This window comes from Triturus cristatus, chromosome 7 (genome assembly GCF_964204655.1).
Source record: "Triturus cristatus chromosome 7, aTriCri1.1, whole genome shotgun sequence".
Taxonomy (NCBI): Eukaryota; Metazoa; Chordata; class Amphibia; order Caudata; family Salamandridae; genus Triturus; species Triturus cristatus.
This window is the reverse complement of record NC_140590.1, coordinates 1722076242-1722104115: the sequence shown is the minus strand read 5'-3', so window position 1 is coordinate 1722104115 and position 27874 is coordinate 1722076242. Positions and strand designations below refer to the sequence as shown.

The window sequence follows — 27874 nt, the reverse complement described above, 5'->3', positions numbered from 1 at the left end:
TTGTTCATGACTTGGAGAAAAATGTTGTGGCCACCATTACAGGACTGGGCGCAAGGTCCCCATATCCTGAAAAATAAAATTAAGGAGTCATTAGAGACAAGGAGGCATTTTGGGATCTATGGGCTTAGGTGGTGAGTGACCAAAGGGAATCACCTTGGATTTTAATAATGAAAAATGAAAAACAGTTGGTTTTGAGGACCCCTGGGCTTAGTTCGCAGACCTTTGCATATACACACACACCCGCAACCCCTTTCGATTTCATTTCAGATTCTCAAAGGATCCAAGGATAGTGATTTTGAAAAATATATTGAATTGGAGGAGGAGGGAATATTTGTTCCCTTCATCCAATGCAGGAAACATCCTTGATAGAGCAGCAAATCTTCAGAGGCCGTCCAGGACGGAAAAATGTTGTTGTGTCTGCAAGCTAGGGATGCTTGTCGCAAAACAAATGTGTCTGGTGGCATGTATGGATAGAGGAAGCCTCCCCTAGTTCCCGGTAAATACAAGAGTAATTCCAGAGTTTTATGTACTCCCAAGAATGAAAACGGACACTGATTTAATGATATGAGGTTTGAGACTTTGCTGAAGCCACCATTTTGAATGAATTTACTCTACAAATCTAATTCGAATACATAGAGGCCATTTATAAACTAATAGATACATATTGTACATACGATAGATCCACATACCTGGACCCACATATAAGAATAAAAATCCACAGCACAAATGCACACAGTCAAGAGTAGTGTGCACTGAGTTCTTCACATGCGGATAAAGGCATGGCCCTGTACCTGTCCCCCCACTGTACATTGATAAAGGTCACAAGTATTGGGGTATGTTGCATCAGAGGCTTGCTGGAGGGGCTGCTGCAGGCTATGCCTTGCGCTCAACCCCTGCTGTGCTTGGTCAAAGTCTGAACACAGTGGGTTATTTCTATATAAGAGCTCAGCATAGGGGACATGGCAAATGGCCCTGCCTTGCGTCCAATCATGAAGACATGCGTGTGGCTACAGGGGCTGTCCGGAATCTAGGCTCTATGCTCAAACCCTGCTGTGCATGGTCTGTTGTTTCCCAGCTGGCATATATCTTTGGCAAACATGAATCAATTTTTTCATAGCCTGACATGCACAGCATTGAGCAGAACACATTTTAGTATCTGATACTCCTTGCTTTATGGAGTGCACTAGTCAGGATCGTATTGCAGGCCCCTGCAGCCCCTTTGGCACATGGTGGTCTACAACTCTTCAAGAGACCTCCAATCCTTTAGGAGGCCCCTCTTGAGCTTAAGGCCAATGAATATATATGATATATTGGAGACCCAGGGCTCCTCATCACATTGTGCAGAGGGTCCCCATCATTTTGCATTATGCCACCGGCATTAGTTTTGTGATCTGAACTCAAGACAGCGTTTTGCTTTTGAGCGCGGTAATTGGAGCGGTATTAAAGTACTGTAGATGGAATTACCTGATGTCTTTTACAATGCCTTAAAACTGACTCCACACTGATAACAGTTCTGATTTTCACTGCATTCGCAGAGTGGATCATTACCACGGATGTGCCCTCTTCATGCTGTTACCTTGTCTTAGAGCTTGTGCAAGACCATGCATGTTTGGACGAGAGGATCTTATGGCATAATATTGAGTGCATTATTAAGTGCAGAAATGCCGACCTACACATATATGGACTATGAAATATTGACTATCACCATATCGCTTTAGATAGGTTTACATAGGGGTGTATACGTTCACTCTTCCAACTCCACATCTAGTCATCTTGGCTATTCAATAGAAGTGGATATTGTGGAGTCAGTAAATGGGCAGATTGATATTAAACATTGAGTACTACACCATATCAAGATAGTGGGTGATGAATCTAAGGACCAATCAATATGCTCCATCTGTGTTGAAGCCGTCTTGATACACACTACATTAAGAGACAGAAAGTCCAGGTCAAATATGTGCTTCTTTTTGGTTCCTTCCTGGAAAATTGGGTGATCAGTGATTTCCTTTAAGTGTCCTGTTTGCATGATTATGCTTCACAAAGGTTCTAAGATTCTGGAAAAGATTTGCTGCTGACCACTGCAGTCAGACTGGTATCGCTGTTCCAGTCCTGGTGCCTGGACCTTGGGATTCTAGCTGGTACACAGCCAACCCTAATGAAAATATTTCATAATTTAGGAAGAAGAGAGAAAGCTATACAATACTAAAAAAGACCCAAGTTAGACAGCAGTGGGTGCCTACACACAGGGTGTTGAACTATGGAGTCCTGAAAGAATCAACTTCATCCCAGGATCTGCAGCAACATCGTTGTATCCATCAGAACTGCCCCAATGCTGCTTAAAGAGTTGAAGAAGAAGTTCTTTAAAGAACATTACATCACAATGTATTAACCATTCACATACCAGCTACTTCTCTGATCCATTTTTGATTGTATCCTTGCCTTTGGCCCGCTACAGCTCTCCGCTGCCATTTGGCTATGTTTGTGCTATAGAAATACCACATACATCCATACCTTATTTAGCATCTGTATGCATGCGTTGGTTTGCCAGTCTCAGACAATGCTTCAGCATGTCTGTCTGTGGAAGGATTCAGTAACTGGTCTACAGAGAGATCAGGTCTGCATCCATTTCTGCGTGAACAGCAGGTGGCTGTATGTAAGCAAAGGTAAAATGTTGCTAAACACGCTGGTGCTACAGGGACAAGGAGAAGGCAGCCCTAACTTTATGTTATAATGGGCATTCAGAGTCACTCAGAGTGCTATTTGGTGGTGTTTTTGAATGCCCTTTTCTTGTTATACAATGTATTTTGTTGGTACGACTGAATCAACACACAAGAGCTTTTAAAAACATTCTGTTAGCCAATCGGATCGGTCTTACTTACATTATTTACTTTTAAGTACTTTTTATCATTGTTAAGTTCTCTTCAAGTCAAAGTCTCCAAAATGCAAATAAAATGCTTAATAAAGTTTACAATATTTTTTACCAAATTTCTTTTCATCAAAAATAAAAATACAATAATTCATGGGTTATTTAAACCCACATAATGCAATCTACAGACTGAGGGAAAGCGAATACTCTTTAGATACTCTTGTGTTAATTAGCTTTGCACACTCAATTTTGAATTTGTTACTAGGAAAGTTCATTCTTTTTTGATATATTTACTTTTGTTTTATTGGAGGATTGAACAATTCTTTGTCTGTTTTACTTTTTGTGTATGTGCCACAACAAAATGGTGAGGTATTTCTATTGCTTTATGAAAGATTATTCTGTATGTTGCTGTTCCTCAACTAATTTTGATTAACTTCTAATAAACATTCTTTAGAAGTGTAAGTTGTTATGCCATTCTTTCAAATGTGTTGTTTGTTGTTCTGTGACTCACCCTGTTTACTGAACAGCCCTTTTAAACGTTTTTGCTTACTCAAGAAATGTGCTGGTTGTTCAGGTTGGGGAAGTTTTAAATCATATTTTACCTAACATACAAATATTGCCGAACCTTCACCATATTAACCATTATCTTTCAAATTTTAGGGAGAAAGAACTATGATTCTCAGAGAACGGTCAATGATGTCAACGGTAATCAGTTTCTCAGAGCCAATATTACTCTCCTTCCCCCTTGTCCTAAAATGTGGGTCTGGTACCTGGGAAAATGTTACAATTTCTCTAAGAAAGAAGGGGATTGGATGTCTTGCAATGACATCTGTGCTTCGTGGAATTCATCTCTGGCTGTGATTGAAACAGAAGCTGAATTGGTAAGGAATGTGGAAATGTGGAAAATGTACAAAAGAAAAAATGAAGAAGTGGCAAATCCTGTAGGTCTTGGCAGTGAAGCTATTGGTTTTGCCAATGTATGTGTGTTTTTTTGTTGTTGTAAAGAAGCCACCATGGATTCACGCACACGAGTGGTTATCTTTGAATGAGTTTGTAAAATCATTACAAATGCATTCATAGATGGCAACTATGGATGTGTGCACCTCTGTGGTGGCCGTCTTTAAATTAATTTGTAATGTTTGATCAGACCCATTCAAAGATAACCGCTGTGACTGAATGCTCACCTGGTTGGGCCATCTTTTAAGTGTTTGTTCCTGTAATACAAATTAAATTCTTTGTGCCATCCATAAACGTGTGGCCATTTGTACTCTTGGAGGGCAATCTTAAAATGGGTAAGAAGTTATAATAGTAATATAGATACTTACCAACAGTAAGGTGGGAGATACTGGAGATGCTTAAATGGCTCAACATAAAACTCATATTGGTGAGAGGATAGGAAATACACCCTGGGAAATCCAAATCAATTTTATTAATCTAAGAATTGTACAAGAAATTAGCATTTCAACCAGAAATGCTGTACATAGTAGCCAAACTACACTAAATAAGGCGATAGGTTTCTTGTGGTTGACAGATAGAATTATATAAGTAAGAGTTGAGAATATATATATATATATATTATCTACTGGCGGTCGCCAGTAGATAGTTATAGTTAGGACCGTGTTTCCATAGGAAATCCGCAACATTCTATTTGGAATAACTGTGGCGCCGGTTGACGAATCCTCGCGAATTTTTCAAAACTAATGGGGCGCTACGCTACGCTCCTACCCTGAAAGTCTCGGGGGGATTCGTCAAGTGGGAGCTGAGAAAAAAGGGGGGTCCCAAAACGCGTTTTCCCCATGCATTTTCCCATAGGACCTTTAGTCCGAGCTACAGCCCGAACGGCTGAACAGAATTACTTGAAATTGGGCAGAGAGGTAGTCCTCAGGTCAGGGATGTGCCTTTTGCAGGTCTGGTGTGAATCTGTTCAGTAGGTCCTGAGAAAATAGCATTTAAATCAACATATATATCTGTAAGCGCGCTCCGTACGCTTACGGTAAGCTTACCGTACGCGTACGGTGCCGTGCGCGAGCTCAATTCTGATTGGTGGTTACATGACTGTAAACATTCGAATCGGTCGAAATCAGAAAGTATCGGCCGCCATTTTCTGTCTCTCGCACTGAAAAACAAAGGTTGATAACATGAAAAGGGGGCAACGAAGAGAATTGCAGACCCCCTAGTGTTCGTCACGGGGTTCACGAAGGACCAAAAAGTATGAAAAATAAATGTAATAATTTTAAAAAAAATCGCGGAGTGCGCGTACGGTAAAAAAAAAAAAAAAAAAGAATTAACATTCACATTTAATATATAAATCTAAGGACGCCCAAGGGAGAAAAAAACAATTGATATTTTGTAAAAAATGGGGAGGTGTGCACGGTACGAAATGCGCAACGTGGGTGCTCGTTGCGCGAAGCGCACCGAGCGCCCACAGCGCGCGCACGGTGCGTGAAGCGCACCGTGCGCGCAAAAATTAAAAATAAATACATAACTTAGCATTTAAAAAAACCGTACAAATTCACTGAAAAAACCATAGGTTTCACACACGTTATAGTTAGGAATTAGCATTTAAAAAACCTTGCAAATTCACTTAAAAAACCATAGGTTTCACACAAGTTATAGTTAGCTGTACATTTCACTCGTAAAAAACCAATGAAATTCCACGTTATAGTTAGATCAGGTAACTATAACTTGCGCGACCGCAATGCACAATGTGTCATTTCAGATGTCATCATTGATGTCATGAGTGATGTCACTGACCATGTCATAAGTGATGTAATATGTGACGTCATCAGCAGTTTATTGTGGGCGCGAAAGTTATAGTTACCTGATCTAACTATAACGTGGAATTTCATTGGTTTTTTACGAGTGAAATGTACAGCTACCTATAACTTGTGTGAAACCTATGGTTTTTTAAGTGAATTTGCAAGGTTTTTTAAATGCTAATTCCTAACTATAACGTGTGTGAAACCTATGGTTTTTTCAGTGAATATATATATATCTATATCTCTTAGTGGCAGTCTAGAATGGGTAGTTCTAGTTGGGAATATATTTCCATAGATTTTGGTTATCTTGGTTTGCTAATAACATTGGTGGCATTTGACAAATCTTCTCACAACTTTCCCCCAAAAAGTCTCACCCACATGAGCTCCTTCCCTGGAATGTTTAGGGGCGATCCGTCAAGCAGGGGCCAAGAAAAAGAGGGGTCCCAAAAGACATTTGTTCATGCAATTTTCCATAATAAAATTGAACAGCGATTCTGAAAAAAGGGCTGAATTGAATTACACTAAATTTGGCAAAACACTAGTCTATACCCATGTATATTTATGCATATTTCACGCTGGGTTACCTTGTTGGGGGATCTGTGAGGAATCTTACATATACTCTGAAAAAGCCAAATGGTTGAAGTAACGTTATAGTTAGGTGATAATGTCAGTTAAAACAACAGGAAACTATAAGTCATACATTCACCATCCATTGTTTATGACCTCACATACCACAGCTCTCATGACATGTTGTATGACTTCACCAACAACATCAATGATGACATCTGAAATAGCACCATTGATGACAACACTGTGTATGGCGGGTGCACAAGACATAGTTTCTTCACAAATCTATAACTGGTGAATTTCAGTGGTTTTTATAGTTTAACATGTTTTGTTTTAACTGACATTTATGATAATTTTACCATACCTAGTTATAACATCATTTTATGTCTGTGTGTGTGTACATATATATTCAAGAAAAAAAAGGTTACTAGGATCTTATAGTTAGGTTCAGATTTTACACACATAAAACCATAGAAATTCAGCAGTTATAGTTATCTCAAGAACCTGTAACTCGTGCCCTAGGGCAACTATCACTCGTGCCATGCACAGTTTTCTCTTCAATAATGTTACTGTAAATGCTGCAGTGATATCAATGATGGTAAATATGGTGTCATGACTGATGTACTATGTGGGGCATTTAGCAGTGCATGGCGAGTTATAGTTACCTTAGAGCATGAGTTATAGTTTCTTGAGATGTTATGTTAGCAGGTATTCATAGAGCGCACGGCTACTCCAAGGAGTGTCCCGGCACTATGGAAAAAGCGACATCACAAAGCAAAGTACATCAACACGGGAGCTACTGTTTAAAAAGGCAAGTTTTTAATTGTCTCCTGAAAGTGAAGAGATCCTGGACCTCTCTAAGAGAGAGGGGCAGGCTATTCCAAAGGCGTGAAGCCACCACTTGAAAAGATCTGCCCCCTATCCGGGAGAGCCGTATCCTAATGGTAATGGTCAGAAACTGGGCATAACTACTACATTTCTATGGTTTTATGTGTGTAAAATATGAACTTAACTATAATGTTTTTACAACCTTTGTTTTTTTAGTGAATTTCTAATGTTTTTTCAATTCTATTTCCTACCAATAACATCCCTGCAACCTTCTCAGGGAATGGCCACAGGGCCAACCCCCCCTCCCACATGAAGCCAACTCCACCCTGCACATGACCTTTGGCTGTGCTCAGCAGAAGGTTGGCCATAAAGCCTGGCCTGCGGCCAAGTCCTGTGGCCAACCCCCTAAACTCAGCCAAACTGTGGGGCCCCTACCTTGGCCACTTTTGACCTCATCCCCCTGGCTCAGTGCATTTTTTAAGGGGAACATTGCCCTCCCTCACCAGGCCACAGTTGGCCCCAGGGACCCCATCCCCTGGGGCCCAGCACTATATTTAGTGGGGGTGGCACACAGCCCCCTTCCCTGGGCTGATTTTGTCCCCAGGGCCCTGCACATTTTGTGGGAGAGGGGGCTTGTGTACTTCTCCCTAGGCACATTTTTGCCCTGGGGACCCCATCCCCAGGGCCCAACACATTTCTTAGGGGAGGGGTACATGGCCCCTCCATCCCCCGGAGCCTGGCCAATAAAGTGGGTGATGCCTTGATACCCACCCAGGGCACCTACTATATCCTGGATGGGGGCAGCGGGAGAGCCCAAGGCCCATGCTGCCCCAGCCGGCTCCCTGCATCCAGCAGAAGTTGCCATTGCTCCTAGTTGTGGTGTAATTATGCTCAGCATTTAGGGCCGCAGTAATGTCTAAAATTCCTATGGGAAATTGCATCGGGGTAAAGCATTTTGGTACACACTCCTTTTTCTCGCCCATGCTTGACAGATCACCCCGAAACTTTCCAGACAGCAGCTGAATTCAGTAGTAAACTAGTTTTGGAAATTTTGTGAAGACACGTCAAATGCTGCCAAAGTTTTTAGCAGAACAAAAAACAATGGAAACTAGGTCCTAACTATAAATAACTACTGGCGACCACCACTACGTAATATATACTTTGAGGACGATTATGATGGCGCACCGTAATGGGCTCCTCAGTTTACTTTCTGACCGCCTCAGTATGATGCTGGCGGTCAGAAAGTAAACTGACCGGTCATTCCGGCTGCCTTCTGATGGGCTCGAAGAGCCCGTTGGCCAGTCCGAAGCTTGCCAGTAATCTCAAGGGCGGGCCTTTCTGCCCTTGAGATTTCCATGCACGGTTTCCAGCATGCTTTCCATGCCGGCCTGTGTTTGGGGGCCCCCAGCAGGGCCCCCTTGTGCTTGCGGCCTCCAGTTGGGGGCCGGGGAGGCAACTATGGAGCCCCCTGTTGATCCCTGCACCCTGTTGCAGGCACCTTGAAGCACAAGTTGCATGGATTAACTGCACCTTCATTTTCTCAATGGGAGCTTCCGTTATGGCCGGTTTACGGCCTTAACACAAGCTCCCATTGAGAAAAGGAAGCATGCGACCGAACAGTGTTTGGTCGCATTGTAATGAGCCGGTCAGGACTGCCGACCGGGTGTCATTTAATTCCAGGATCGAACCGGTGTTGGGAAAAAGCAATTCTGCCCCACATCGAACATTACAATCAGTCCCTAGGTGTGTATATACATGGATAGATAGATAGATAGATAGATAGATAGATAGATAGATAGATAGATAGATAGATAGATAGATAGATAGATAGATAGATAGATAGATAGATAGATAGATAGATAGATAGATAGATAGATAGATAGATAGATAGATAGATAGATTCTGTGCAGATGTGCAGAGATTGATCTATTAGTTATTACAATTTAGAGTATGGGTGGGGCTTGACTCATAAGAGGCAAAGCTCCAAGTACGTCATGATGCCCTCCTTCCCCTCTTGCTTTCTTTTGGTTTCTCATTAATGTCAAAAGCTGATGACACCCAGGCCATTGTTCTTTTTTTTTTTTTTTTTTTTTGAAACCGTTTATTGCAATCTCAAGAATATACAAGTATGGGCCTACAACCTTCCGGCCGGCCGCTAGAATGACAGGAGCATAAGACATACAGTCAAAAACACTTGGCGTTGCAGAGAAGCAAAATCAGGAGGTATCAACGTCGTGGGCCACATCACTCTGACCCCACAATACGGTTTCATTTTATACAAGGCAACCCGCAATCGAAAGTAACAGCACGTGCTCCCCAAATGGGGGACCCCAGCCATCCACAGGAGTCTAAAGAGGGGAAGGGGAACAGATCGAGGACTGGGGGAACCCTGTGCCCGGGGCTGGGGAAAGGAGTCAGCTAAGGGGACGGGGCTGGTGAGGCAGCAGGCAGCAGTGGTGGCGCGCAGATACCCCCGCGGTAGGCGTTCCAGGGGCCTCATACTTTCACCCATGTCCCAGGCTTACCCCTCGCCACATACACCACCTTTTCTCGGAACATGCACCAATCCATGTGTTCTTTCCAGGCCGACACCGCCGGGGGCCTCTGGGATCCCCACAGTTGAGCAATGTCACGCTTAGCTATCATATATCCCAGAGTCACCCATCGCGTCTGCGGAACCGAGTAGTCAGTTGGTTCCCACACATTCAACAGGCATCTCCTCGCTTCAGGCAGCAGCGCGACATGCGTAACCACTCGCAGGACCTCATGCACACCACGCCAGAATCGCTCCACCTCCGGGCATTCCCACAAAATATGCAAAAAAGTCGCCAAAGCACCACACCCACGCTTACACAACCCATCCTCAGCATAGCCCATACGCAGAAGCCTTGGCCCCGTCATGTAAACCCGGTGGAGTATCTTAAGCTGGACGAAGCGAAGGCGAGCCGGTATGGCCACCTCCTTCGGTGAGGCCACCGCGGAAATCCAGTCCTCGTCGTCCAACTCCAGCCCATCGGCAACCCAAGCCTCGCGGAGGCCAGTCAGCAAGCCCGAGCGGTCATTAATCAATTTTTTGTAAATAAGGGAGATCGTGCTGTCCGGAACGTGGCCATCCAGCACTCTATCCTCCAGGGGGGAAGACTCCGGGATGGAGGCGACGTCTGGGAAGACGGAGCCCAGTGCGTGACGGACCTGCAAGTACCAAAAGTATTCACTGCCCTGCAGCTGAAACTCTGTCTGCAGCGTCTCGAATGTTTTAAAGCCCCCCCTCATCCAGAGATCCCCCACTTTACTGATGCCTATCGTGTCCCACTTCTCGAAGCCCTTCGAGGTCCACAGGGAGCCCAACCTCTCAGACGCGTACAACGGTGATGCCCGGGTCAAACGGTCCTTCCACCCCATAGCTGCGTTAGCCGCGTGCCACACTCGCACCATGACACGCGTAGGTCCCGTCAGGCGGGGGTCGGGCGCGCCAGAGTAGAGCGCTCGATTGTAGTCACCACCGGGCAGGAGCATCTTGTCCATTTCAAATGCCGGGTTTAAGGCGGGCCCGTAGAGGCCATGATTAATTGCAGCTAGCTGGGAGGCCCAGTAATACCGTTTAATGTCCGGGAGGGCAATCCCCCCGTCGTACCATGGGAGCGTCAACTTCGCCAGGGCAATACGCGGCCTCCCGTCCCAGAACAGGCGGCGCTGTAGACTCTCCACCTCACGGAAGTAGCGCGCCGGGACCAAGTCCATAGTGTTCTGGAGAGCGTACAGGAAGCGTGGCAACGACATCATCTTAAACAACGCCGCCCGGCCGAGCGGCGAAAGCGGCAGGCGCCGCCAGCGCGCGACGTCCTCCTTCAAGCGCTGGAGGGGGGGAAGCAAATTCCGCTCGTAGCGGGCCTCCGGGTCCAGAGTAATATAGACACCCAGGTACCGAAACCCCTGAGAGGCAATCTGGATCGGACAGCCCCGCGGGAGGACGGGAGCCTCCCCGGAAAGCACATACACACATGATTTAGCCCAGTTGATGACAAGGCCTGAGTTGCGGCCGAATGAGCGCAAAACATCAACCAGGACAATCAGTGATTTACGCGGGGAGGCTAGGTACAAAAGGATATCGTCGGCGTATAGGGACACGCGGTCCTCATACTCGGGGGTCCAACGGAGACCACGGATGGAAGGGTGCCACCGCAGCCACTCCGCCAGGGGTTCCAAGGCCAGCGCAAACAGGAGCGGCGACAAGGGGCAGCCCTGTCGCGTGCCCCGTCCCAGCTCGAATGGGACCGATACTCTTCCATTCACCACCACCTGCGCCAATGGGCCCGAATACAACAATTTGACCCAGCTGATGAACCCCGGGCCAAATCCAAACTTCGCCAGCATCGCCCAAATGTATGGCCACTCGAGCGTGTCAAACGCCATGGTGGCGTCTAAGGACGCCAATATGGCCGGCTCCCGCACAAACGGGACACGCGCGAGCACCCCGTGCAAGCGCCGCAGATTAAGGGCCGTGTTGCGATGGGGAATAAAGCCGGACTGGTCTTGGTGGACCAGATCGCCCACCACGCCGACCAGCCGGTTGGCTAGCACCGTGGCGAGGATTTTGGGCTCCGCATTCAAGAGCGAGATAGGCCGATAGGATGCAACCCGGTCTCGGGGTCTCCCTACTGAAGTACTGGGTATTTTAGACCCAGCGGTGCAGGGGCACACACCCTATGACTTCTGGGTTTCACCCTGTTCCGGACCTACAGAAACACAGAGTCTTCTAGGTGAAGTCAAAGAATCGTTTATTGGCTGCAGACCAATGACAGGTATCCTAGAAGTACAACAGCGTGTATGTTCTCAGGAGACTGCTGAAAATCATGGAAACGGACTTCGTCTTAAATAGGCCTTTTTCGGCCTCAAGCATACATTCCTAGGTTTTATGATACGGCAATATAAGAGTGTACATTACAAAGAAAAGGCAGAGTCATGATGACCATCCCACATTCCAGTTCGGCCAACTCACAATGATTTACACAATAAGGTTCAGATCCCACGTTAGATGTAAGCAGACCCCCCAATAAACATGAGCATCTCCTGTTTTGGGAAACAAGTCATAAAGCAGGAACAAGCAGGTGTGGAAGAGATTAGCCGGGGGTTTGTGTAGGATGAGAAGGGTTTTATGATGGGTCAAGCCCTGATGCTAATCACAGGTGGACGGAGGAAGGGGAGCTCGTGAGACCAGTTTGACCCGGGGCAGCAGAGCCAGCTGCCCAGGTCACAGAGAAGTCACGGGAAAGCACATGTACTGAGAGGCCCGTATTTGCTCCATTATAGCCTATGTGAGGGCAATGACAAGATGGCCACTGCTTCCAAAATGGAACCCGCGTAGTGCAGCAGAATAACGTGTACGCAGTGCATTCAGAGCTAGAACGACGAGTAAAGCACTCGTACATGCCGCATTTACCATTTGCGGTTCGCTAATACCAAGATAGACAGGGGTAGGGCCTTGTCCCCTACGCGGTCCCGAAGATTAAAGTACGACAGACCCTCCTTTTGCCCTTACATAGGCAATCACTATACTCATCTCAATCCGAGTCTAGGTCAATGTCCGCAAAGTCATGGAGATGTTGCTGTAGCATCATCCTATTACTTAGCTCGTCCCTCGATACAGGCTTCCTTACACACAAGGTAGCACAGAGGCCACACATCGCAGGAGCACACTGTATGCACAGACAGAACAGGAAAAGAATGGCTAAGATCATTCCAATGACCATCAGAACTTTCCAACCCCAGGCAGATATCAGTTCCCAGAACCATCCCACCAGTGACCAATCTCCCTTATCCACGTGTATGGCTTCAGATATTTTATGGAGCTTGGAGATGGCTTGATACACCGTTGGAGCGTTGTCTGGTATGAAAATGCAGCAACTGGATTGGATAACCTTGCATACCCCACCGCGGTCTGCAAGAATAACGTCTAGAACCATGCGGTTCTGTAAAGTCATAAGGCGATCCGCTTGGAGCTCAGCTGTCAGATTACTAAGGGCACCAGCCGTTACATTTATAGTGGATTCAACCACACGTGTCAGCTGTCTCAGGTTCCTACTATTGACCATAGGTCCCCAAAACGGCAGGAAACCCAAGAAGAAGTCTCCTGCTTCCTGACCGGCAGTGTCATCCTTACTGATCACACCTCTCACAACTCTCGTCTTGTGATAATCAGAGGCAGCAGTGAATGTTGGCGGTAGCAGATTCGCAATATAACATGTGCCCGAGAAATCAGGGGGCAACCATGTATATGCTCGGTCATTACAGATGAAATATGTGCCCTTGGCAGCTAAAAACGCAGGGGAAAACTGTGACGGGAAAGTGTACGTTTCAGTACAGTCACTTCTACCCAGTTGAGCCCTAGGGTTCTGACCATTACCCTGTAAGCAGAACCGACCCATGTGGGGTACAACCCAGATTGGAGATGAGATTTGTCGCTGTCTTTCACCCAGACTAATACTATACCCCGTCGCGTTCCATCCTACATAAGGTCTCAGCTCTTCTTTAGGAATGGACGAGTATGCGTCAATATCTCTACTCATATCGGCAACTCCTTTCATCAAAGCCTTATTATTGGTGATGGGTCTGATGGAACGCGGTTGGCGAGGGGAGTACGTCTCTAGAACATAGAGAAACATGGTCTGGAATGCCCATGACGATCCATTTGAACTATACGGTAGCACCAGGTAGGGAATACCCTTGTTAATGGTATGTGGCATTAACCCACAGACCCAGCAATTGGTCGTATTCACTACTAGCTGGTGCTGGTGCAAGAGCTGGATAAACGAGTTATTTACGAACTCCGATCGTCTGGTCTGTTCGTGCTCAGGCAGAGGGTGAAAAGAGTGAGAGGAGGCAGTAGAAAGAGGTGTAGGCTGTTCGGTAGGTGCAATGGGCCTTTGAGCAGAGAAAAACACAAGTCCTACAATAAACATCATGATACTACACAGTGTAAAAAGGCACAAAAAGACAAAACATTTACTTTTTACAATTCTACACATCCTGGCTTTAAAGTTAATTTCCTCAATCGGTCTCTCCATCTTAAAAAACTCCATCCTCTACTCGGGCCGCTCGCGGCGGATGAGTTTCTTCTGCTGAGGAGTACGCCTGTCAGTCCAAGGAAACGCCCTAGACCAACCAGAACCGTCGACCTAACGTCTTCGGCCTGTACCCCAAAGTCTTGACACCGCGACCCTGCGGCAGAACCCGGATGGTGGTTCGAAAAACAAAAAATCAAGAAAGTCTTTCAGATGGGAGAGTAAAAAATGTCAAAAAGGAAATAATAAGGAAATCTTTATTTGTCCATGGGCCTAGGTCTCAAATTATAACGTAGACGGCCAGGTGCCGTTTGGTCTTGAAACAAAAGTTCAGGCTGAGTGGTGTCCAGTCGATTCGATAGCGGCACAGCTTCCTGCAGAATATTGTCACTCTCTTGGTCTGAAACTGTGTCTCTTAGGCGTGCATCACTGAATGGTATGAAACGAGGTATAGTGTCTGTCTCAGAGTCGGCGATACCCTCCTTGACCCACTGGTCATATGGCAAAGGCAAGGGGACTACCTTGCAATGGGTACCATGAATCCAGTGCTTCTTCCCTTTTACTCGCACTGCTGATCTTGTCGATAGTAGAACAAGATGAGGGCCAAGCCAGCGGGGCTCGTCGTTGCTCTTGCGCTGGAAATTCCGGACCAGGACCCATGTACCAGGGTTGATAGGGTGTCCAGGAGTTTCAGAGGCTTGAGGGAGAGTATCATGTACCTGTTGGTGCAAAACACGCAATTTAACAGTCAAATCATACAGGTAATCGAGCAGCACTGGATGCTCTAATTCACTGAATTTCGTGGGCCTTGGCACACCCCATACATTAGCCGGGCGGCCAAAGACCACCTCGTAGGGACTAAGTCCCACTCGTGAGTGTATCGTCATTCTGGTGGACAGGAGTGCTAGAGGCAGAGCATCAGGCCATTTAAGACCAGTGCTCGCCTGAATTTTGGCCAACTTGAGCTTTAAGGCTCCATTGTAGCGCTCTACCAATCCAGCTGATTGGGGGTGATTTGCAGCGTGAAACTTCTGCTGGATACCTAATCCTTCACATACATTCTTCATCACTTTACCCACGAACTCACTCCCATTATCACACCATACCATTCTCGGCATTCCAAACCTGGGGAAGAACTCTTTCACAAGGGCTTTGGCTGTGGACAGGGCAGTGTTATCTTTTAGAGGATAAGCCTCTAACCATTTTGAGAAAGCACAAACAACCACTAGTACATATTTCAGGTTGTTGCATCTTTCCATGTGAATAAAGTCCAGCTGCAAAACTTCGAATGGACATGATGGGGGTGCAAAGTGACCGGCTGGAGTTGGGGTTCCCCTACCAGGGTTATACTTCAAACATACCATACAATTCTTGACCACATTCTCTGCACACCTGGGAATTCCAACATTCTGCCATACTGGAGCCAACAACTTACAAATTCCTTTCGTACTGATATGTGCCATTCCATGCGCCATAGTAACTACTGGAAGCACATATGCATCAGGCAACAACCATCGTCTATGTTCTGTCAGATCAATCCAGCAACCATTCTCATCCAACTTACCCATACTCTCTCTCCACTTGCTTAACTCTTCCTCCGTGGCTTCAGCCTGAAGCGACTTCACACTCTCTATTGTGTTCTCACACATTCCTACATCGTTAACCCATCTTGCGGGGCCTGTAACATACATTCTAGTCTTCACATTCTGTGCCGTTTCTTTCGCAGTCTCATCAGCAAACGCATTCCCACGACCAACATCGTCAGTAACTTTCCTGTGCGCACTGCATTTCATGATCGCAACTTGCAACGGTAGGGTCAGTGACTCAAGGAGATCATTCACCAGTTTGCCATTCTGGATTTTAGCTCCATGTGACGTCAGAAACCCACGCTCTTTCCACAGTCACCCAAAATTATGAGCCACGCCAAAGGCGTACTGGCTATCTGTATATATATTCACTCTCATTCCTTCAGACAACACGCATGCTCTCGTGAGGGCGATTAATTCTGCTGCTTGGGCCGAATTATGTGGCACTCGTGCAGTTTCCACAACCGTTTGTAAAGTCGTGATAGCATATGCAGCAGTCGTGTCACCATTAGGGAGCTTAAAGCATGAACCATCTACCCATAAGGTACCATCACACTCAGTCAGGGGAGTATCTTTCAGATCCACTCTTCCTTTCGTCTCTTCTTCCGTTCTGAACAGGCAGTCATGTTGCTCAATCTCATCTGAGTCTGCTGGAATCGGCAACAACGTAGCTGGATTCAGCGTATTGCATCTTTTTATGTGTATGTGATTCGCTAACAGTGTAAGCTCGTAGCCCGATAAGCGTGCACTAGTCAAGTGTTGTGTCTTGGTTCTATTCAATAATGTGTCTACAGCATGTGGAACCATAACGATCAATGTGTTATCCATTACCAGACCAGCAGATTGTCGGATAGACATCGCTGCAGCAGCTGTCGCTCTCAGACAGCTTGGCAATGCCCTCGCTACAGGGTCCAAGGTGGATGAAAAATACGCGCACGGGCGCGGTCTGTCGCCAAAAGGCTGTGTTAACACTGACAACGCACATCCATCTTTCTCATGGACATACAATGTAAAAGGCTTGCTATAGTCAGGAGTACCCAACACAGGAGCCGAACACAATGCATTACGCAATTCCACAAAACTTTTCTGGCACTCTTCAGACCATGGGATAGGATTCGGTGTGTCTTTGCATGTTAAGGCTAACAAAGGTTTCGCCAGCAAGGAAAAGCTAGGGATCCAATGCCTACAGTATGAGGTAATGCCCAAGAAAGCACGTACTTCTCTCTGTGTCTTTGGCACACTCAACTGTGCAATGGCTTGAATTCTCTCTGGGGTCAGTCTCCTTCCCTCCTTCGACAAGAGATGACCTAAGTAGGTCACTTCTTGTCGACAATATTGCAGCTTAGATAAGGACACCTTGTGATGAAAAGCAGATAAGTGACGCAACAGGGACAATGTGGCCTCTTTGCAGATCTTTTCAGTATCCGCAGCGATTAGTAAATCGTCCACGTACTGAATCAGAATAGCGCCACTAGGTAACACAAGTGCATCAAGCTGCGCTTTCAAAGCTTGACTGTATATGGATGGACTCTCACAGTAGCCCTGGGGAGCGCGTTTGAAGCGGAAGCTTCGGCCTCCCAGACTGAACCCAAAAATGTCTCTGCTCTCCTCTGCAATTGGGATGCTAAAGAAAGCATTCTTCAAATCGATCACTGAAAACCATGCAGCAGAGGCTGGAATCATCGTTAATAAGGCAGTTATATCAGGGACAACTGGAAACTGTGGCACAACAATCTTATTAACCTCTCTAAGATCAATCACGAATCTGTAAACAGGAGGCTGTGAAGGGTCTGTTCGTTTTAAGACAGGTAAAATCGGGCTATTGCAAACGTTGCCTCTTGTTTCTTCAATCACACCCTTATTAATGAAGTCGTGGACAATGTCTAACAATGCTTTCTGGCCTTCATTAGAGATCTTGTACTGGGGAATACGTGGCAGTCTGACATTAGCCTTTAAAGTCACCACGTATGGCGGTATCTCCAAGAGGCCCACATCATTGGGACCAGTAGCCCAAAGGGCATCTGGAAGGGATGACAGTTCAGGTGGCATCGTATTTTTGGACAAATACATCGGGGAAATCACTTTCTTGCCTAATGTAAGTTGTACTCCGGACGGAGAACAGTACAGTGTAGCGTGCAATCTTTTCAACAAATCCAATCCCAGGAAATTCTCACCACAACCTGTTGTCAGGATTAGGGGTGCTTTCAGCTCGCAAGGTCCAACCGAAAGTGACATGGGACTAGAAATCGGATTCCTAACAGGGGCGCCAGAAAAACCTACTGAAACATTTATATTGCCAGACAAAGGTGCGCCAGGGAGTTTGGAATGCATGATTGAACTCTTTGCAGCACCAGTGTCTAGCAGAAAAGGCTCCGTTACATTTGCTGTAGTCACCTCAACATACGGTCCGCTCTGATCCACTGGCCCTGAAACAACTCCCTCTCTCTGTCTACGGCTGTCCTAATAATCATTATTTTCTGCATCACCATCCTCTGCATAATAATCATTAGTGTAATACTGGGCCGTATTACTGGTTGCGTTAGCCTGCTGATCAAAGCTATTAATGGTATTCTGAGGTGGCAGAGGACGCGCGTTCTGGGGAACACTTCCACGCCCTCTGCCTCTAGGAGCTTGCTGACCACCTCTACCTCTTGCGCCATACATATTACCATTCCGCTGCATTAATTTAGGGCAACTATATTTAAAATGACCTTCCTCCTTGCAGTATGAACATTGGTTGGGACCTACAGGGACACGTGGTTGATAATACCCGTTCATTTGCTGATTGTTCTGAAACTGTTGGGGCTGGTGATAGACACCTGGGGGCTGCCTATAATTGTTCTGACCTCCGCGTGGTGGATAGGCCTGCTGTAAAAGGACCCTTGTCTTCAATTCCTTCGTTTTCTTCTCTGTTCTATCTTTCTCGTCTTTATCTCTGTTTTCATAATACTGTGCAGTAGCCAGTATTTGTGCTGAAGAGGAAACAGCCCAAGAACTCTCAGAATCTTTCAACTTTTTACACAAGTCAGGAAGTAAGTTCTGCACAAATTTATCCACAAATAACCGTTGGCCACCCTCAGTACTCATATCCTGCCCACTGTGATCAATGAACGTTTCCTCAAACCTAGTAAAGAAGTCTGACACCGTCTCATCCTTTTTCTGCTTGCATGCAGATAACTTGTCCCAATTTACGCGCATTGCTGGCATTAATGTCTTCATATACATGATGATTCTACCAGGCAGTTCAGCTACCAGAGGCTCAGGTTTCGCGCCACCAGTTTGTCTTGCATCAGCAGCAATAATGTTAGCCCATGTATCCCCTAGTTCTGCATCATGATCCGCATTACGGATTGACCCCCATAGGGGCTGTGGAACAACATTACCAAACAACATGTCTATGTCAGCCAGATTCATAACACATGATCCTGCCGTTTGTGACAACTCTTTATAATAACCCGCTGGGTTTTTACGGGGATCAGGTAAGGACTGCTTAAGCGCTAACACCTCAGAACGCTTCCATGGAACATGCACCCAAACACGCTGGAAATGTGCTGGCGCAGCAGCAATACCCTGGGCGGCATTAGCTACAACGGCTTCCTTCCATACCGGGGGAACTTCTCTCATGGGGTATTGTCGCGCTTTTTCCTTTTTCCCCACAAGGACATCCTGTTCGAACAATGACTGTTGACAATCATCATTCCTGAAGGACAATACAACCGCAACTGCTTTATCTATATCGCGGTCCACAATCATACCAGCTCCAAAATCGAACCTCACTCTACACAATTCTTGTGGCCTCGGATTTCTACCACTATCCTCCAATTCCTCACAGAGAATTTCGCACATTTTTTCAAACACATATCTCTGCTTCGGGGCATCCCACTGATGGAAGACATTAACAACTGATTCCACATTATACAATGAAGGGAAAACAATCCATCTGCGCGCCATGCTGTCTATTACGTTCTTCTCATCAGGGGTAGGCAACTGACTACGCAATTGCTTACGCTGCAAACCAGGAGTCGCACCAGACAGCTCAAAGAGAGGCGACATTAATGAAGTAACCACATTAGCTAAACGCTGTCGCGCTGAAGGAGAAGCTGAGGCAGGAACAGGGGGGAAAACAGAGGGAAGAAAAGAGGACGTAGAAATAGGTACCGAAGTGGTGCAAGGAAAAGTGTTGGGAGAGGCCGCTGCTGAATTAGGCAAAGTTGCAGGAAGTGCGGGGGCAGTTGGAAGCACAACTGGCGGCCCTTGAGAGGGCTGCGTTACATTAATAAGAGCCGGTTGTGCGGCAGCTAGTGGTTGCGGCAAAGCCTGCAATACATTAACTGGAGGTGGCATATTCACAAGCTGAGGAGGCGCCGTGGCATTTTGCGCATATGGGGGTGGCGAACTCAACAAGTGTGACATCAGGTGATCTTTCTCCTTGTCTTCGGACTCATTCTGCTTAGAGTGTGGTAAAGCTGGGTAACATTTATCAATCCCTAACTTGCGCTGCCTGTGCAATTGCTCGCTCATCTGCTCCTCCTCATTATCTCTAAATTGTACAGCTGCTTGCATTACTGACATACCTTTCTCTCTTTTATTCTTTTTCGCTAACTTAATTTCCTTCTGTTTGGCTTCCTTCCGCCATAAGCGGAAAGAGTCAAACATCGCCGGCCGGGCTTTCTTCTTAAACAATTTAATTTCCAAATTATCTAAAATATCGGTATCGAAACTACCATTTTGGGGCCATTTTAAAACTCCGTCTTTCCTAGTGTAGTGGATCCATACTTCGTTATATGCAATGGGGCCCACGCCATGTTTTACATAGAGCTCATAAGTTGGAGTTCCAACCGGAGGAACCGGACATGATTCCTCTAGCTGGAAATCTTTTCCACAACCCAAACAGAATAATCTACCAAATATTCCAGAACCAGGCATCTTCGCTCACTAGTCTAGATCCAAACGTCAAAGGATTATCGATTACGATAGTCTCGTGAATACACGAGTCCTCTGGCTTTGGGGTTTGCAAACACAAAATCACCAATTACCAAATCAAACCAAACGATCCCGAGGGATACCAAAACCAATGGGAGACGCTCCACTTATACTTAACTGAATATTGCTGATCGATGACGTCACCAGAAGACTCTCTCGATTGTTTCTCTCTCTCAAACTCGTCAAGGGTCCAAAACAGGTCGATTAATCAGGGCAGCAGTCCTTCGTAGCCGTCGGGACGCGGAGAACCTCGCAGAAAAGACTTTCGGACCACGTCGACATGCAGGGGTCGATGAAGTGGCGGCCTTCCTCCGGAATTTCCACACGAAGCTCCTCACGAACCTCTGGCTTGGACTGGTACCGCTGAAATCGGCCCGAGTTGGGCGCCAAACTGAAGTACTGGGTATTTTAGACCAAGCGGTGCAGGGGCACACACCCTATGACTTCTGGGTTTCACCCTGTTCCGGACCTACAGAAACACAGAGTCTTCTAGGTGAAGTCAAAGAATCGTTTATTGGCTGCAGACCAATGACAGGTATCCTAGAAGTACAACAGCGTGTATGTTCTCAGGAGACTGCTGAAAATCATGGAAACGGACTTCGTCTTAAATAGGCCTTTTTCGGCCTCAAGCATACATTCCTAGGTTTTATGATACGGCAATATAAGAGTGTACATTACAAAGAAAAGGCAGAGTCATGATGACCATCCCACATTCCAGTTCGGCCAACTCACAATGATTTACACAATAAGGTTCAGATCCCACGTTAGATGTAAGCAGACCCCCCAATAAACATGAGCATCTCCTGTTTTGGGAAACAAGTCATAAAGCAGGAACAAGCAGGTGTGGAAGAGATTAGCCGGGGGTTTGTGTAGGATGAGAAGGGTTTTATGATGGGTCAAGCCCTGATGCTAATCACAGGTGGACGGAGGAAGGGGAGCTCGTGAGACCAGTTTGACCCGGGGCAGCAGAGCCAGCTGCCCAGGTCACAGAGAAGTCACGGGAAAGCACATGTACTGAGAGGCCCGTATTTGCTCCATTATAGCCTATGTGAGGGCAATGACAAGATGGCCACTGCTTCCAAAATGGAACCGGCGTAGTGCAGCAGAATAACGTGTACGCAGTGCATTCAGAGCTAGAACGACGAGTAAAGCACTCGTACATGCCGCATTTACCATTTGCGGTTCGCTAATACCAAGATAGACAGGGGTAGGGCCTTGTCCCCTACGCGGTCCCGAACATTAAAGTACGACACTTCCTTGTGGATCACCACGATTGTAGCCAGACGCTGGTCCGGCGGGAGGGAGCCCAGCGAGTGGGCCGCCAGGAACATCGCGCGGAGGTGGGGTGCCAGTACATCCGGTCGCAGCTTATACAACTCGATAGGGATGCCGTTCGGGCCCATGGCCTTGCCGGATGTGACCGAGCGTATGGCGAGGGCAATTTCGTCGGAGGTGGGAGCGGCATCTAGCGACACCCTGTCCTCCACCGAAAGGGAAGGCAGCGCGATATCCCTAAGCAGGGCATGGGAATCCTCCTCCGAGCAGGGAGAAACCGGGGAATACACCTCGCGGAAATAATCCGCGAAACAAGAGACAATGTCTTCTGGCTCGGTGACACGCACACCATCCATCCTCTCAATCAGCGGGACCACACGACTCGCTCTCTCCTTTTTATCCAACCACGCAAGCAGTTTACCAGCCTTTTCACCCACATCATACAGTCGCCCCTGTTGCTCCCTACTGAGGCCCCTGGCCGCCTCCGTGACGAGGGCCCTGTAGGCCGCCTGCTTAAGTTGTAGGACATGTAGTGCAGCATCCGTCACCCCACTCTCTAGATCACCCTCCAATTCAGCAATTTCGGCCTCCACCCGGGTCACCTCCTCCTGCTCGCGCCTCCGGGCATGGGAGATAAAGGAGAGGGCCTCCCCTCTAAGAACTGTCTTGAAGGCTTCCCACAGGGAGATAGCCGAAGGGACGGACCCCACATTCTCATCAAAATACCGCTGCAAGGATTTAATCAAATCAGCGCGAATAGTGGGGTCACGCAGGTACCAGGCATTGATTGGAGCTACCCTGCCCTCCCCCCTCGGGAAGACATCAAAGTGTAACAGGAGCGGGGAGTGATCTGAAATACCCCGCGCCAAATGGTGCACCTCTCCTACCCTCCCAACATAGGCCGCAGGGACAAGGACATAATCAAGCCGTGAGAGGCTACCATGGGCACCCGAGTGGAAAGTGTACTGCAGCTGCGTGGGATGTTTTAAGCGCCAGCAGTCCACCAATCCCAGTGTATCTAAGAAGCCGGACAGCCACGCCTGTGCCCGGGGGAGGTCCCTAGGGGGGTGACGATCCACGGTCCCAGAAACCACCGCATTGAAGTCCCCCCCAACCACCAGAAGCCCCCCCGGAAGGTCAAGGAGGAGGCGCCCCAGGTCTGCAAAAGTGGTAGACTGTAACCCCGGTGGGACGTACACTGATACAAAGACAACTACTTTGCCCTCCATTCTCCCCACCAAGACAGTGTAGCGTCCCCTCTCATCATGGCGCACCTCGTCTATTTCCAACGGGAGCGAGTTCTTCACCATGATGCCCACCCCCCGTGAGCCCGACGTGAAGCCCGAGTGGGCCACCAAACGATAGCCACGCCGATTCATGGCACAAAAAGAATTACCAATAAGGTGTGTCTCCTGCAGAAAGACTACATCTGGCGAAATTCGTTTCAGATACTGCAGGACCACACCTCGCTTGATCCTATCCCCCAGTCCATTAACGTTCCAAGACAACAAAGTCAGGTCCCTACCCCCCATCACATACAGAAGCCATCATTCGTCCCCCCGAGAGCACCTTAAAAACACCAATACAATAAAGGGTTTGCCTTGCGGTAAAAACGAACAACACCCCACCCCAACCCACCCATCCCAACAGAACTCCCCCCTCCCTGCACCCCTGCATGAGCCCAAACAGCCTCCCCAAAGTGCAGTGTGCCTGTCGCCCCATAGATGATTAAACTAACTAGTCCCCCAGAGGAGGAGGGAGAGCCCCCAAGAGACCCCGTACGACCTCCACAGGAGAGGAACTTACACGAATAGTCAAAAGTGACGATAATGTTGTCCAGAGCGAGGCCTACTATTAGTCCCTCAGTCCTGATCCGGCGAGCCCTCCCCGCCAACCGCGCCACCCCCACCCCCCCGGCCCCGATCCCCGGACAAAGTGTCCAACCAGTCCCCGGCCGCCTCGGGACGATCAAAAAAGTGCGTGCGGCCATCCACCTCCACCCGCAACTTAGCTGGAAAAAGCATCGCATACTTGAGGTTCAGGTCCCGTAGACGACGTTTGACTCCGAGAAAGCTCAGTCTCTGCTTTTGGACCACTGGGGTGAAATCAGGATAGAAGTTTACATCCATATTGTCGAGTCTGACCGGTCCTTGTAGTCTAGAAGTCTGCAGGATAGCGTCTCTGTCCCGAAAGTTGAAAATCCGGGCAATGAGAGGCCGCGGAGGGGCTCCGGCCTTAGGTCTTCCTCCGGGAACCCTGTGGGCACGTTCCACCGCAAAGAATTTACTCAGCCCCCGGGGCTGGAGATGGGTGAGAATCAGGTCCTCCACAAACAGGTCCGCCGCCGCCTCCTCACGTCCCTCCGGCACCCCGACAATGCGGACATTGTTCCTCCGGGCCCGACCCTCGGAATCCTCCAGTCGACGATCCATCAGGGCGCTCGCCTGGCCAAGCCGGCGCACCTCCTTTTGGAGGGCCGCCACATCCGTTGTGAGGCCCGAGGTGGTGTGGGCCAAAGAATCGACCCGGTCATTAGTCTTGGATAGATCGGCCCTCACCAGGCCAACATCCACGAGGACCGAGTCAATCTTCTGCGCCAGTGTGTCAAAGCGCTGGTCCACCGAGGCCTTCATCTCGGCGATAGCGCCCATGACATCTCGCAGGGTCAGATCCGCGGGCAGAGCAGGAGCATCAGTCGGGCCCTCAGGGGACCTACGCGGCACCTCGGGAGATCCCTTCTGGAGGGTGTAGCGGTCCATGTTGTTGGACTGATGGGCTGCGCCACGGCGGGTCGATTTCACCTTTGCCCGGTCGCCATCTTGCTTTGTGGACATGGTTTCAGTCCCCAAATCGTGCCAATCACCTCGGAAAGGGCCGACAAACCAGTTCACGGGCTCCGGGGGGGGGGCAACCACAGGTCCGCAGGACGGATCACAGCCGGCGGGCCGGCAGGGCACCCCAACGAGGCCACACCACCGCACACCGCCCCGCCACCCAACCTCGCCTAGGCAGCAAGGAGGGTGCGAAAGCGAAAGTGAAAGTGCGGGGTACGCGAGTCGCCCAGCCCTGCCCGCCGCTGTTGTTCACTTTGTCTCTGGATCGCCCCACAACTCCAATCCGGGGGGCCGGCGTGGAGAAGGCCGCAAACCTCAATCGGTGCTCCCGCCGGTGTCCGAGGTCCAATTTGGAAGCGGAAAACGGGTGACACCTCAGCTCGGGCTCACCAACACAGTCCCCTCATCTAGGACAGGATATTGTCAGGATTTATGTAGGAGGTCACGGAGGTCCTCGGGAGCCTCGCACCTACGCGGCCATCTTGGTTGCGCGCTAGGCTCCTCCGGCCATTGTTCTTTTAGTCATGATCCACACGTGAACAGTTCTCATTGGTGCTTTACTTTTTCAACCCACTTTTTCTCCTAAATCTTTAGAAATTGGTTCCCACTATTGAATTTTTGGTGTTATTTTCTTTATTACATTTTACTCTATTTTTATCATTTAAAGTTGGAATTTTATTGTGTTGTTTTTGTAAGTTGTTTTGATTACATTTACACCATTGTTTTCTAACCGTTTGACTTCTGTGGACCCCCACTTAATCATTATTAGAATCTGGGGACCCCCACTTAATCATAATTAGAATCTGGGGACCCCCACTGAGTCATTATTGGAACCCGGGTACCACCACTGAATCATTATTGGAAACCAGGGACCCCCACCTGTCATTACTAGAAGCCTGGGTTCCCAGCCTAAGCAAATTTGATAATTGATCTACAAAACATCACACAAAAATACAGAAACAAACATTTATTAAACACACATTCAAATACTTCAATATTTTACTTGAATTCAAATATTTGAAAAGTCAACCTTTAATTGGCAGGTTGGAGCTTTTCTAAATTCAATTGAGGCCACCCATCGACCTTACTATATTCTTTTTGTTGCTCTTGCACTGGTCTCACTAATCAGTCTTAGGAGACTTACCTAACTCTAATATCAAAGTCCTTCACATTTACGGAACTGGTTTATTTTTGTATATATATTTATATATACACACACATTCATACGTATAGTGTATATTGCACTTTATCAATCTGTTTTTGCTAATATTTAATTTTCTAAGCAATTGCAGACCGTCTGAGTAGGAATAGCGTACCCTCAGGGCTCCCTAGATGACAGGTTAAGAACTGCTGCTTTACACCTTTTGGCTAAGTTATGCCTATCTGCTCAGCACCATAGCTTCTAAGGCTTGAGCTCAGGTTCAAGTTACTCAAAACTCTGCCAGAACAGTTTAGTGACTTTATTACTTGGAGTGGACTTCCACCCACTTCAATGAATAATTCACTCTCTTACAATTTGTATCTCTACGTCTGTCTAAAAATCACAATCTTTTATTGTTTTGACTAAATCCCACCTAATATTTAAAATGCACTTAAAACAAGTGACTCATATGACGCATATTGCATAATCAAAATCACATAATATAGTTAAGTTAGTGCAAACAAAGAACAGCGAAGGGGAGGTTACCAACCCGTGCTTAAAAAAAACCCAGTTCTGTCATGTCAGGCCTGTGCGGAAAATGAGATTCTAGTTTCCAACCAAGCAGTTCATATATGCATGAAACAGTATGATAAATGAATACTATATCTATCCTGTAACATATTACCATGGCTTCTCTTTTTTTCCTAAATCTTCTAGTGCATAAACCATGGCAGTAATGTAATACTATTGCGGCTAACAGTTTTTTAATAAAATAACACAAGACCACCCCAGACCACCCCATTCAACACCACAGTGCCCGTCTCTGCTTGCTCTGGGTCCCAGTTTGCTGTATAAGCTTGTAGCGCCAGTACACACAGCCAAAGCGGGCATACCACATTTGGCACAGCTCAGGGGTAATCTCTTCTAGATACAACTCAAATTCCATGTTCGCCTCTACTGATGTATCCCTTTTTATAAAGCCCCCCCCCCCCGATATTTGGGATAGCTGTTCTTGCTTACTGTGCCAGTAGCTACCCCTTATCATGCAGAGATGGATACCCTTACAAAATTAGTAATATAGACTTATTGCCGAAGTCTATACCAGTTGTTAAAGGCCCTGGGACTCAAGTTATAAGCCCGAGCTTCAGATGAGGGCCTATAGCGAGGGAGAGGGCCTTTAACAACTGGTATAGCCCAAAGCAGAAGGGCTATTAGAGCATTCCACCCACTAAGAGTAGAATGTTCTTAAGTGAAAAGGGAGAAACGTGAAGACAAACATTCAAATGTTTGAGTTCCGGGCTTATACTAGCCATTATAAGCCCGGAGCTACTCCATTGTCCGCAATAGAGTTCTCAAAATTCCAATGTTCTAATATAGCCTTAGAGCCTGCTGTAGCTGGCTCTACTGGCTATTAAAGGACCGCTCCAGCATTTCACCTCGGGCATTTAACAAGGGAGCGGGCCTTTAATGGCCGGTAGAGCCCACTACGGAGGGTTTTAAGGCTATTAGAACATTCCGTTCATAGAGGGCAGAATGTTCTAATTAGTAAAAACAAATGCTTCTCAGAGTCCAAGGGGGTTTAAATCCCCTTGGGCTCTGAGAGGCCTTTGTTCACAACAAAGCTGTGAACAAAGTCAAACATTGGAATGTTGGACCTCCGGGCTTCTACCAGCCATTTTAAGCCCGGAGCACTCCATTGTTTTCAATGGAGCTACCAACACACAGTCCAATGTTTTAATAGCACATAGATCCCCTTGACCAAACCTTCGTCGTCCAAACCAGAAAGGAGCATTCCATCTTCCCTTCACCTCCATAAGCATTTTATTCTTAAATGCTTCTGGATGCTCCTATACTCATCGCAAATTATCACCTCATCCTTGGACCCTCATAGCCCACGTTGAATCGCTGAGAAAGACTCTGTAACAGTAGCTTCTCTTCTTTTTGTTAAAGATACAAACTTGCTAATTTACTTTA

The 27874-nt window shown here is 47.2% G+C and overlaps 1 protein-coding gene across 2 annotated transcripts in view; it reads left to right on the top strand.

Annotated features, from left to right (window-relative positions):
• Nucleotides 1–27874, top strand: part of LOC146812895 (killer cell lectin-like receptor subfamily E member 1) — a 59453-nt gene that overhangs the window by 23635 nt on the left and 7944 nt on the right. For both annotated transcript variants that reach the window (XM_085619964.1, XM_085619965.1), the window contains one exon: nucleotides 3527–3747. In XM_085619964.1, coding sequence (XP_085476090.1) covers nucleotides 3527–3747 — 221 coding nt within the window. The remainder of the gene's footprint in view (nucleotides 1–3526; nucleotides 3748–27874) is intronic.